The 13,566-nt window shown below is 41.6% G+C and overlaps 1 protein-coding gene across 2 annotated transcripts in view; it reads right to left on the reverse strand.

The window, feature by feature from the left end:
* Positions 1-13,566, reverse strand: part of LOC308051366 (ubiquitin-associated protein 2-like) — a 131,974-nt gene that overhangs the window by 46,039 nt on the left and 72,369 nt on the right. For both annotated transcript variants that reach the window (XM_080361750.1, XM_080361749.1), the window contains exons 11-15: positions 6,463-6,530; positions 5,170-5,359; positions 4,285-4,498; positions 1,689-1,963; positions 421-593 (exon numbers count right to left, since the gene is read on the reverse strand). In XM_080361750.1, coding sequence (XP_080217876.1) covers positions 421-593; positions 1,689-1,963; positions 4,285-4,498; positions 5,170-5,359; positions 6,463-6,530 — 920 coding nt within the window. The remainder of the gene's footprint in view (positions 1-420; positions 594-1,688; positions 1,964-4,284; positions 4,499-5,169; positions 5,360-6,462; positions 6,531-13,566) is intronic.

Below are 13,566 nucleotides of genomic sequence, written 5' to 3' on the forward strand. Positions count from 1 at the left end.
TCTCATCCCATTGGAGTATCAGATCTGTGATCTGGTGCCAATCTACTGACACAGCTATATGGTACAAGGGTAATCTCTCCTGGATCAAAAGCAGAAAAAAATGGGTATGAGGAACAAACCCTCAAACAAATTTGAAAATCAGGACAATTAAACATGAGAAAGCAATTTGATAAAGGATAGTTTATTATAAGGTTATTTACATTCATGTAATCTCCAGCTTCTCATTGACCCATCCAGGGAGATTTTGACTGTCATTAGAAAATCAATTTCTCCTTTAATTTGCCATCCACAGAAAACACTTTGCCTTACAAGTCTTCCTGTTTCCCCCTCTCGTTACATGGTAACTGTGCGATATTTTTGGCACAAACTTGAACCCTTAAAGAAGACATGTAAGAATGCACAAGGGGAACTCAGACGTACTTTATAGATTTTGAGTACAAACTATTGTTGGTCACTTGGCTGGTATTCTCACTGCTTGAAGTTGATCCAAACTCTGGGAGCACAGGCTCTGATCCAAACTCCAGAGCTCCAAACTGAACATTTAACCCTGTCACATCTGCTGATCCAGGCATCTCCACTGCAGAGACAGGAATCTTAAAGGAGGGAAAAAAAGCCATCATTCCTTTGCATGCACTATCTGTATAAAGATATCAGTAACTGACACCCTCTCCTTCCTTAACTACAGGCTTCTTCAGTTACTACCTCAGCCTTTGCTGCTAACTAGATCTGTGACAAACCCCCTCTTTACATCACATAAATTAACTATATTCTTGTAACCTGAAATTAGTTCATTGATTCTGTGCCCTACTCTGGAGCAGAGAGAGTAAGCCATACTATTCTACAATAACAAAGTGTCATCCCTGTCCACCCCCCCCCCCACTTCAGCCAATATTCATCTTGTGGCTACTAAGTCAGTCCAAAAATTTTAGTCAGCAACAGTAATTTTTCACACAGAGCAATCGGATATGTGCTTGAAAAAGACACATCACTGTATTTTGGACCTAAATCTATCCAGTTTACAATTTCCTGCTTTATAAAAAAGAAATAGACAATGATCTTTGCTCTCCTTCTCCCTAGCAACTTATATATAGAATAGAATCATAGAATCATTTAGATTGGAAAAGACATACTGTAAAGCTAACACTACCAAGTCCATCTCTAAACCCTAAGTGCCATGTCTACACCTCCAGGGATGGTGACTCAACCACTTTTCTGGGCAGTCTGTTTCAATGTCTGACAACCCTTCCAGTGAAGAATTTTTTCCTAATGTCCAATCTAAACCTACCCTGGTGCAACTTGAGGCCATTTCCTCACTTGATACTTGGGAGAAGAGACTGACTCCCTCCTTGCTCCAACCTCCTTTCAGGCAGTTGTAGAGAGCGATAAGGTCTCCCCTCAGCCTCCTTTTCTCCAGGCTAAACAGCCCCAGGTCCCTCAGCCGCTCCTCATAAGACTTGTGCTCCAGACCCTTCACCGGCTTCGTTGCTCTTCTTGGGACATGCTCCAGCATCTCAATGTCTTTCTTGTAGTGAGGCCCAACACTGAACACAGTATTCAAGGTGTGGCCTCACCAGTGTCGAGTACAGGGGGATGATCACTGCCCTAGTCCTGCTGGCCACACTATTTCTGATACAAGCTTTTGTATGTTTATATGTTTACCAAGGACAGGCTACCACTCCATTACCCACCTTGGATGCTGGAGTTATCCTTCGTTTTGGTGGTTTTATTTGTTTCTGCTGGGTTTGATGGGCAGTCACTGTCTGGTTATCCATAGAGATAGCAGGGAGCTGTAACATTTTGCTAACAGCTGTAGAGGTGTCTATTGGTGATGTCTCTCGGAGTTTTACCTGGGAGGAGAAGGACTCCAGCCCAGAAGGAGGAACAGGAACCGCCTGCATTTGTTGTTGCTGTCGCTGGGTCAGCTGGCTCAGAACTGGGGATGGTTCAGGCTGGGATTTAAAGTCTGGTCAGCGTTGGGAATAAGAAATACCAAAATTAAAGCATTAAACTCTGTCTTTCATGCTTCTACTCTTAATGAAAGAATCTAGGTGACATGACACACTCAACGGCTATCATTTTATAGAGTGTGCAAGTCTCTTTCAGACATCACACAAGTTTCACATTGAACATTACCACTGCAATTATAAAGCAAACATTTTATATTCTCTACTTTAAATAAACAACTGTGAGCAAGCATTAATTAGCTTTCTTCAAAAATATGAAAATGAACCCATCTATACAGTCACATAATATTATCACACATTAGGCCTCAAAACCTGTTATGGATTATTTCAATCAAACACTGCAAGTTTCACTGCAATTAACTCTGCCAATAAATTGTGAATACTTCCAAGGGGTCTGGAGATGCAATGTAGAGGTATTCCTGCCCCTACAAAAAAGATTATTTTCAACACAAATAGGAAGTCATCTACAGAATCACAGAATGTCAGGGATTGGAAGGGACCTCGAAAGATCATCTAGTCCAATCCCCCCATGGAGCAGGAACACCCAGATGAGGTTACACAGGAAGGTGTTCAGGCAGGTTGGAATGTCTGCAGAGAAGGAGACTCCACAACCCCCCTGGGCAGCCTGGGCCAGGCTCTGCCACCCTCACTGAGAAGTAGTTTCTTCTCAAATTTAAGTAGAACCTCTTGTGTTCCAGTTTGAACCCATTATCCCTTGTCTTATCATTGGTTGTCACTGAGAAGAGCCTGGCTCCATCCTCCTGACATTCACCCTTTACATCTTTATAAACATTAATGAGGTCATCCCTCAGTCTCCTCTTCTCCAAACTAAAGAGTCCCAGCTCCCTCAGCCTTTCCTCACATGGGAGATGCTCCACTCCCTTCAGCATCTTTGTTGCTCTGCGCTGGACCCTCTCCAGCAGTTCCCTGTCCTGCTGGAACTGAGGGGCCCAGAACTGGACACAATATTCCAGGTGTGGTCTCACCAGGGCAGAGCAGAGGGGAAGGAGGACCTCTCTGGACCTACTAACCACCCCCCTTGTAATACACCCCAGGATGCCATTGGCCTTCCTGGCCACAAGGGCACAGTGCTGGCTCATGGTCATCCTGTTGTCCACCAGGACCCCCAGGTCCCTTTCCCCTACACTGCTCTCTAATGGATCATTCCCCAACCTATACTGGAACCTGGGGTTGTTCCTGCCCAGATGCAGGACTCTACACTTGCCCTTGTTCTATTTCATTAAATTTTTCCCAGCCCAACTCTCCAGCCTGTCCAGGTCTCGCTGAATGGAAGCACAGCCTTCTGGAGTGTCAGCCACTCCTCCCAGTCACTCCTACCATCTCAATCTGGCTGAAAGTCAAGAGACACTGGACACTAACAGGTTTTTTCCCCTTTCATATTTTTCAGACACTGAAAGTCAAGCAGTGGATCAGAGCACTGGACAACAACCATAACAGATCCACAGCATTTGCAATGTGAAGATTTTTTTATTCAGTTGGTGAAGTGCATTAGAAAGCAACTTAAAAGTGTACGCAAACATTTTTTTTCAGAATTGCTGTGTGTAAAAGATTATAACTGCTACCAAACTGGCTGCTTATCTATCTGGAAACAGATACACATACACACGAGACAGATACAAGAGCTATCACTCTTCACGGTGAGAATACTGCTAGGAACTACACTGCAAAAAACAAGTTTGTGTCATTTTCATTGTTTTGACTAATTTTACTCAATTAAATGAAAAATCCATGCAATTATAAATGGACAAAATGGGTAACCTGCATCATTCTCAGCACACATAGACTTCACACTAGGGAAAGAACACTGAGATGTGATGCACATTATGAAGAAATTATATATTACTCATTCAAAATTAATGTAATGGTTAGAAGAGAAGAAATTGGGGAAAAAAAAGACAAAATACGGTACAACCCTATACTCAGGTAGAAGCAGCATAGGTACAATGAAAATAAGTATTTTCCAGGACCTTGTTGAGAAATGAAGTCACATCAAAGTTCCACTTAAATATTCAAGCACATTAAATCAAAGATGTCATTACATGAAGGCTCAACAACTTCTAAAGATGCAATGACATTTATAGATAGGCTTAAGCCTATCAAACCTTAGTTTTTGATATACTCATAACGTTTATTACCAGCAAGTAAGTGTAACACAATGCTGTAACCAGTTATATTATTAGGATTAAATTTTTTAGAAAAAGCTTTTCGTTTAAGGCCATTTTAAATTGTCATTGGCATTAAGAAATCTTACAGAGTAACAGAGAGAGAGAGAGAGAGAAAACTATGTCAAAGCACTCACCAAACTGAGTAAGGACTGAGGACTGAGTAATGGGCGGTTTTAGATCCCAGGATGATGTGGTAGTTGTGGCAGTGGTGGTAGAGCTACTGTTGTTTTGTTGACAGGTAAACTGACCCAAACCTGGAGATTTCAATTGGTCCAAGATTTGGGATCCAGTAGAGTTTTTCAATTTAGAGGATCCAAGTTTTCCAAAGCCAGAACAAATAACTGCAGACTACCAAAAGACAAAAAGAAGAGGAGAAGGAGTGAAGTATTTAATAAATAATTTGAACATCACCTATGGCTGTTATTTGGCAGCAAGCAAAACCTCTTAAGTCCTAGATTACTAATAAGTGAGCAATAAAAAATTCAGCAGTTGTAGCATATGGCCAGATCATCTCCGGTTATCACTGATACAACTTCCACCACCGATCACAACAATACTGATTTACTTGAATCCATGCATCTCATAACAGCATGTATTTACTAATAGCTGAACTGATTTTCAGAGAATAAATACAAGTGCCCAATTTAGAGCCCTCACAATTGACTCTCAAATAACCAGGTTTCCACAAAAAGCAGTCAGATGTGTGCTTGGAAATCATAGTTTTCTGGCATAGAACTCTTCACTATAAACAAGTGATTTAATCCTAAATCAGCATGCAGTAAACACTTCTGCTCTCTAGTAAAAAATTAACACAAGTACTTAATGTAAACTGAGAAACAGCTACTCAGCAAAACCAGGAAAAAAAAAGTAATCCTTTTTATGTGTGTGAATGGAATTTTTAATTTCATTCCTTCAACATTTGCAACCTGAATTTTACAAATACTGAAACATCTCATGAAATTACCAGCACTGAAATATTTACTCATGAAGAATATTTAGAAAGCATAAGATAATTTTACCAGACTTTGAGGAGAATAAGAGTTTACAGCACTGGAGCTGCCAGTTCCTGATGCCATCTGGGTGCTGTGCTGAGAATTTGTGAAGACTAGGGCTTGGCCAAAGGTCTGCTGCTGGGGAGCCTCAAATGAGTTGCCTTCTGTCTCTTGGGTAGAAGTCACAGGCTTTTGAAGCAGTGTTCCCAAATCAATGCTGTAAGAAAAAGCAAAGTTTGGCTGGAATAAACACAATGATTAGGCTGCATTGAAACTGAAGAAAGCACTAACAATACTAAAGCCGCCATATTGGCAACAGAAATAATATTGATTAACAGTCTTTTCAAATATTGTTTGTCTGCCATACAAAAAGAGGTAGAATAGAGGTTTTTGCCAGAAGGTAAAATTCTGCTAGCTGAAACCTTCCACTACAGTTAGAATATAAATTATCTTTGCTCTCTTTTCAAACATTATCAAATTTATAACACCATGCATCACATAAGTATATAACCAAAAAAACCCACAAAAAACCAAAACAAACAAAAACCCAAACCAACCAAACAAAAAAACCCCCAAAATCAACAAACAACAACAAAAACTCCCACAAACCCAAAAAACAAAACACCAGAATTTGAGATGTTTAGGACCATTAGGCCATCTAGTTTTCAGATCTCATGCTATCCAACTAAAGTCTTCATCATACAACTTTAACCTGCTCTCCTGGGACCTGAGGTTTATGCAGGCAACTGAATTCTACAACATCATTGGCCAGGCATTTGGTGAAGACAAATACAAGCAAAGGAAGGCACTAACTACCATATTTTTAGTTCTCTATCTGAACTCTACACCATCAGTTAAGGTAAGTAATTGTGATGTTTACCAGGAAATTTACCTTGCCAATGCAAGCTTTTCTTTTAACATATTTGTCAAAGCACTACATTCTGAACACTTTCTGCATCTACACGGCAGGCTTTCCATTTTCTGGACAGCAAAGTTAGAGCTTCCTTTTCAACAACAGAAAACCTTTCTTCCCAGATACTTTTGTTCCTGCCTGTAAGCGGTCTTTGTGCAGAAGACAGGGTGTTCTCAGTATTATGCTCGTGGATTTGTTAAGTTTGGCTCCACTTCCATAGTCAATACAGAGGAACCCACAAAACTAACGATTTGCAAGCAAGACTTTCACAATTTTGAAATTAGCTTGACCAGTCTCTGACTAGGGCTGCCCTGTGTTTTAGTCAACATTTTATATGTGCAAGCTAACATTGCTTCATCAAGCAGAAAGTTTTTAAAGTATAGGGAAACTGTGGGAGAAGAGCTTACCTTTGCCCAGGAGTCACATGATTCTCAGCTGGAACAGAGGAAGCAGTGAAGACTTTTGTTTCAGAAAGCTGAAAAAGAAGGGAGGAGGAGAAGGTATTTTAATCATACACACGCTCACACTTCAGCACTGTGAGATCTGCAGAAATTCCATCTTGGTCATGTACTTTCAGATAAAAGTGAAGTCAAGCTACCATTACAATCAGTTATGCTGTAGCTCTGCTTAAAAAGACAAAAACACATAGTCAAACTTCATCAAAGTCTTCTCCACAGAATCAAGTACCAATTTAACTAATGTGTTAGGAAACTTGAGCCACTGAACACACACAATGGTATACCAATATAACCATCAGTCTGAGCAATAGTTTAACTGAAAAATATACCAGTAGAAAGCAATTAATGTGACAACTGGTATATCATCAGTGTAAAGATACCTTGTGCAGACATAATTTAGAACTCCATAGAGCAGCTCTGATAAATCTTGTTGCAGAAGTCTAACACATTGCACCATTCCCAGTCATTTCATGTATCCCTGTGTTTTACATTCCAGCTCACATCAGCAGTGGAGGCAGGTTTGCATTCAGGTATGTACAGCGAACTAGCATTCGTGGACCTTCTTGGCATTTCTGCTAGGGGCAGCAATAACATCTTAAACTGATTGTTCTCTTCAAGTGAACCAACATGCAAAGCACAAGTCTCCAGCTACCAGCTTGGCTACACTGAAGTTTACACTACACCCTGTGGCAAACTCACTGCCACAAGCTCAAATCAAAGCACCTAATTCAGAAGTCTACTGGGATTATGGCATTTGTCAAAACACACACTTCATGCAGCAGCAGCTGAAAAGTTTTGTTATGCAGATGCATTTAGTATTTCTTAGAAGTAGTATTATTGGCTCCTAACAAAGTTATTTATGTTTCACATACACTAGACTTGCTAATCTTTCATTGAGGCTCTGGCATTTTCCCAGAACTCAATGAACAGTCATGAACCATTTGCAAGCATCAGCCTCACAAAGTTATTTCCTCCATCTGCAATGAAATGCCTGTGTTTTTCAGCTCCTGTTCCTATGATGAAAATCATTCTCCGATCACCAAACAGACAATATATTAAACAACTAGCTACCACCTCCTATGGCCAGTTGATAGGTGAGGAGAACAAGAAAATATACTCCAGCATTCTCATAAAAACTCAACATCAACAAATTGGACATAACAAAACCTTATTACTGTTTAGATATAATGCACTTAAGTTAAAGAAATTAAAACAAGTTATCATGCTGCTTCCTGGTAAAGAAAACACTCCCACTAAAATACTTTTTTTTTTTTTTAATTAAAGCATTGCTGTTGTTTCAAATAAAAACTAAGACTACCAATATTGTACAGAAAATGTTTGCCTTCATCCACTTTCCAGCAATTTGTATGTATTCTACTTCTCCCATTTCAATAGTTTCTATAGTTAAACTTTATTTTCTTTAGTCAGCAGAATATGATCATAGTTTTCAGAGGAAAACTCAGAGCCATCTACAGTACCTCAACGTTTGCTTGGTCCTTCATTGTCCATGCTCTGAATATCCCTTTAACAAAATACAACCTCCTATTTTCACTGTAAGTAGTTTCCACTCTACTTAAGAGCATAATAACAGCCTACTATACTTACTCAATATTCACTACTAAAGATAAATACCAGACAGGACTATTAGAACGCAAAACTCTAATCCAGGGGTGTGAAACTCATTTTCACCTACTTTTTTACTCCTACATTTATACAGTCCTAAAATTACATTTGGCCCTTTGAAGGCAAATGTGAGGCTGATGTAGCCCCTGGTGAAAATGAGTTTGACATCCCTGCTCTAATCCTTCTCAGGTCAAACAACATCAAATTTCACTCACCTGCTCCCAACTTGTATGTGATTAGAGAACACCACATTTAAACAAAAATACTATTCAGAAAAATACCTGGTCTTTTTCTGCAGACAGCAAATACATGCCAGCAAATACATGCCAGTTGTGGAATACCACGTGGCTGCCTTGAATTCCAGTTCATATTGCAGTTTAGCATGTCCAGATTGGCAGCACTTAGTGCTGCCATGACTCCATTCAGGCCACAATAGTCTACTGTTAGTCTCTGCCCTCCACTGGACTTCCACACTGGCCATATGGGACCGTTAAAGGGTGAATGAGTCTTACTAATCACTCCTTGGCTCTCCACTTGACAAATCAATTTATGGATGGGAATCAGAGAGTCTCGGTGTGATATTGCTGTCAGTGCACCGTAGTGGTAAGAATCTGCATCTGCTTTTCTTTGACCCTCAGCAATCCTACAACAGAAGGGTCCTCCAAGAGACCAGGCAAGGTAGATGATAGCTGTTAAACGTCCTCTGTCTCCATAGCTGCACTGCCAAATGCCCACCGATACCCTTTTGGGTCCTTAAAATATCCTCTCCTGAGATAGTCTATGCCAAGGATGCATGGAGCATCTGAGTCAGTCACAATGGGGTTCCTTTTGCCACTCTTTTCACTTAGGCTTCCAATACAGTCAACTCCAGGTGAAAGCAAACTGTGGCCTGTACTCTACTGCCAAAGAAATTGAGAAAATGCATTAGTTATGTCACTTATGGAATATAATTTGGCTGACTTTGACTCCAGTTCATATCAAAGTTCTATCATATCCAGCATGACAGGACTCAATAGCAGCGTGACCTAATTCAGGCCACGATAGCCTATTGTTAGACTCCACTCTCCACTACACTTTTGCACTGACCATATGTGAATGTTAAAGGGTGAGCGAGTCTTGCTGATCACTCCTTGGCTCTCCAGTTGACAAATCAACTTATGGGTGGGAATCAGAGAGTCATGGTTGGTGTGATATTGCCACCAGAGCACTGTCGTGGTAGCAATTGGCACCTGTTGCTTTTTCACCTGCAGCAACCCCACAACAGAAGAGTCCTCTGAAAGACCAGGTAAGGCAGACATCTGTTTAATGTCCTCTGTCTCCAAGGTCACTATACCAAAAGCCCACTAATACCCATTTGGGTCCTAGAAATACTGTCTCCTGAGGTAGTCTGTGCCAAGGATGCACAGAGCATCTGGGTCAGTCACAATGGGGTGCTTCTGCCAGTCTATTCCATTTAGGCTCACTTTGGCTTCTAATAAAGTCAACTGTTGAGATAGCCCAGAAACACAGATGGATTCTGCCCAATTAGAGCTTGATGGCATTAGGGTACACTGTGCACTGGTGTCCACTAGAGCCTTATACACTTGTGGGTCTGATGTTCCAGGTCATAGAGTCCACACAGTCCAATAAACTTGGTTGTCCCTCTCCTCCACCTAGCTGGAGACAGGGCCCCTCTAATCATGGTCATAGTATTCATTACTCGCTTCTTGCAAAAACAAATCAAAAGTCCCTTCAAGAGGATCAGAGGTAACATCAGCCCTCTTATTTTGCCTGGGGAACTGCCCTCTGGAAATTGAAGCAGCATTTTTCCTGGCAGAATTTGCTTTTCTGATTGTTTTTTCCTTGCAACTCTTATATACCCATACCTATGGGAGTGATGTAGGTTTTCCACCCCACTTCCTCATGTCCTCTCCATGATCGTGCAAGTAAAAGCACAGGGTGCCTCATGGTGCATACCTTCTATATCCTCTCTCTTGAGCCACGAATGGTTTATACTGAAGGGGGCCTTTAAAGGTCATCTAATCCAACCCCCCTGCAATGAGCTACTGTGGAGGGGTTGCTGTTAGATGGAGACTTGTTACTGAACCAGCCAGGAATTTCAAGGACAACTCAGAGACAGTAAACAGGACCGGCTGTGAGAGAGAAGCAACTTTGTAATAACAAGGCCCCAACGTGGGACAAATCACCGGACCTATCAGCAGTGAGACTCCAGCACATGAAGAGCTCATGAACATAGATGATATCCAATTAGCGAATGCATGCTTGGAGCGTGGACGCGTGATAAGAGAATAGTTGCATATATAAGGAGGCTTGTTTCTGTAATAAATGGCTTTGCATGATTCACATTGAATCGGAATGCTGAGTCCTTTATTCACTCCAACAAATGGTGACCCTGATGTGATGCTCTGAACGGCATATTACTACGATCGGGGAAAAGCCTGGAGCGGCCCAGCCGGAGGTGGATCACCTGGACTGAGAACTGGGCGGAGGCGTACGGATGTTCCGCAGACAATTTTGTCGAAGAAATCACCGGAAAAGGTGAGCAGCTGGGGCAGGAGGAAGGAAGAGTGAAGCTCCTCCTGATATTCTCTCTGAGAGAGGACTTAAATATGAAGAAAGTAACATACGTAGACTGTTAGTTTGGTGTAGAACTAACGGCTACCCAGCAGAAACCGAGAAGGCTTGAACTTTGGGATGATATAGGGCAAAAATTATGGGATAAGGTCAGCAATAGAGATAAAGAAGCTAAATTGTTAGCAACTAGATGGAAGGTTACAATTACCACCTTAAAAGATCTTAAGGCTGAATGGTCTGCTGCTGCCGGAGTTTTTGCAGCTTTGCAGCCTGATAAGAAACCTGAAAGTTGCTGTGAAGTTTACCCAGTTCGTGTCTTCAATACCCTCCCTATTCCATCCCCTGCTGTGCCTTCGGCACCCCCGATAGTTCAGCAGTCCGGGGCGGGGGGAGGAAAAATGCCGAGCGGGTGGCCTCCTCCTCAATTACCCAGCCCTGGTGAGAACAACAAGTCCAAAGAATTGGAGTCAGACAACTTGCCCAAAGAACCTGTGAAAGCTGAGAATGCTCAAGTCATAAACAAGTGTACTATCAGTCCTTTTACCAATTTGTATCTGCCTTTACTGCCTTTTAACCCTCCAACTTCCACGCGAGAGCAGAAGGAGTTGCCGGATAAGAACTGGGCAAAAGAACTGTGTGACAGATTAGATCAGCTAATAGCGAGTGAATCCAGCAGTCGGCAATGCAGTCATGCTGATCGTGACGGGAAAGGGGATGCACCTGGTGACTCAGGTTATATGAATAATTATGATGCTAGAAAGCATTGGCGAGAATGTGCACTGTTCCGAACCCCCCTGTTACTAATGATTTTCCAGCACCGTTCAAGTCTGTGTTATCTGATGACTCGGATGAGGGTCTGTAGTATTATTTTTTTTTTAAAGTTAACAGGAAAAAGAGTATGTGTACATGTTGCCCCGAGATCAGATAAAAACTATGAAAGACTCAAGCAAAATTAGACCTATGCAATGTAACAGCTATAGATCATTTAGGACAGAACGATGGGGATTCGTTGAAAGGGGCAGGTATCCCACAACTCTTGGAAGAGACACTGACACACCACAACTACAGACGCTATTAGTTTCTGAAATCCTGAGGTAGTCAACAGATCTTGCATATTAAGCTATGATAAAGATGCCTGAAACCAACAAAGCAGCCAAATCTTTTATAACTACTATCAGGGTCCCAGTGAGAATTACATGCAATTTATTGACCATCTTCAAGAGGCCATCAATAAGCAGGTTGCAAACTTAGAAGCTAAGGAAGCACTGGTGTTGAGATTAGCAGTAGAGAATGCTAATGTTTGCTATCAACATGTTATTTGCGAGTTTTACAGTACATATTATGTGCTCCTGTGTATTGCCTCTCTGAAAATCAAGCAGCTTGTCAGGAATGTGAGTTAATTGTTTTACTAGTTGTTTTTAAGTGCGCCGTAAAACCTTCTCCCCGCTTTTCCCACTCACGCTGCAAGCAGCCCTGTGCTTCCCCCCCTCCCTCCCTCTTCTCATGGTTTTTACTTACAAGATGGGGTCAGGAATGACTGTTTTCAGTCGTGCTCATAAGAAATTGGTATTGGGAGGTGTTTTAAAACATATGAAAGCACTTGGAAATATGAGGAAGGAAGGTCTTGTAAAATATAGTAATTAATGGTGGCTGCTGTATAAGTTAAATGATTGGGAAAAGTGTCCAGAGAATAGAATCTTGAAGTATAACACTTTGTTGCAATTAATGTTGTTTTTAAGGTGAGAAGAGCAGGACAAAAATAAATCCCTACAAGAGATCATTAAATCATTTCAGACAGTTTTACAGGCAGAACAATTTGAACTTCAACAAGCTGAGAGAATTAACTGAAAACACACAGGTCACAGTAAACTTGCCAAAGTCTGCAAGATGCTTTCCTCATTAACCTGTTTTCTTTGTGGGTATCTGTTTAAGCATGTTGCAATTTTGGTAGGTCTTTGTTACATGGTACGATAAGTTCACAGTCTGTTAAATCATGAGAATTCATTGACTCAAAACATGCGTTTTGTGATAATACAGAAGACCACGAGTAATTTAGTTCTTTACTGCATGAATGTGATGGTAACTTGTGTGTAGCAGCTGTTATTTTTCTTTCTAGCATGCTACCTTTATTCCAATATCCAGACTTGCACAACTCATTCACATTGAATCGGAATGCTGAGTCCTTCATTCACTCCAACAAGCTACCAGATCAGGTTGCTCAGAGCCCTGTCCAGCCTGGCCTTGAATGTTTCCAGAGACAGGGCATCTACCACTTCTCTGGGCAACCTGGGCCAGTGTTTTACCACCTTCATTGTAAAAAACTGCTTCCTCATGTCCAACCTGAATCACCCCTCCTTTAGTTTAAAACCATTATCCCTTGTCCTATCGTAAGAGGTCCTGCTAAAAAGTCTGTCCACACCTTCTAGGCCCCTTTTAAGTGCTGAACAGCCGCAATAAGGTCTCCCTAGAGCCTTCTTTTCCGGAGGCTGAACAACCCCAACTCTTTTGGTGTTTCCTCACAGGAGAGGTGTTTCATCCCTCTGATCATTTTGGTGGCCCTCCTCTGGACCCACTCCAACAGGTCCATGTCTTTCCTGTACTGAGGGCTCCAGAGTTGGACGCAGTACTGCAGGTGGGGCTTCACCAGAGCAGAGGGGCAGAATCACCTCCTTCAACCTACTGTGCTTACTCTTAATAGCTGAGATACTAGTCCGCACAGGTGGGGAGTGGAACTTATGCTGGAATCACTGGAACTCTCAGGACAGTTTCTCAGCTAGCATATCTGGCAGTTTCTCCACAGCTGAGACGCAAGACCATAGGGAGGAAGAGAGACTTGCTTTTGTATTGATGGAGCTG

Source organism: Nesoenas mayeri (genome assembly GCF_963082525.1).
Source record: "Nesoenas mayeri genome assembly, chromosome: W".
Lineage (NCBI taxonomy): Eukaryota > Metazoa > Chordata > Aves > Columbiformes > Columbidae > Nesoenas > Nesoenas mayeri.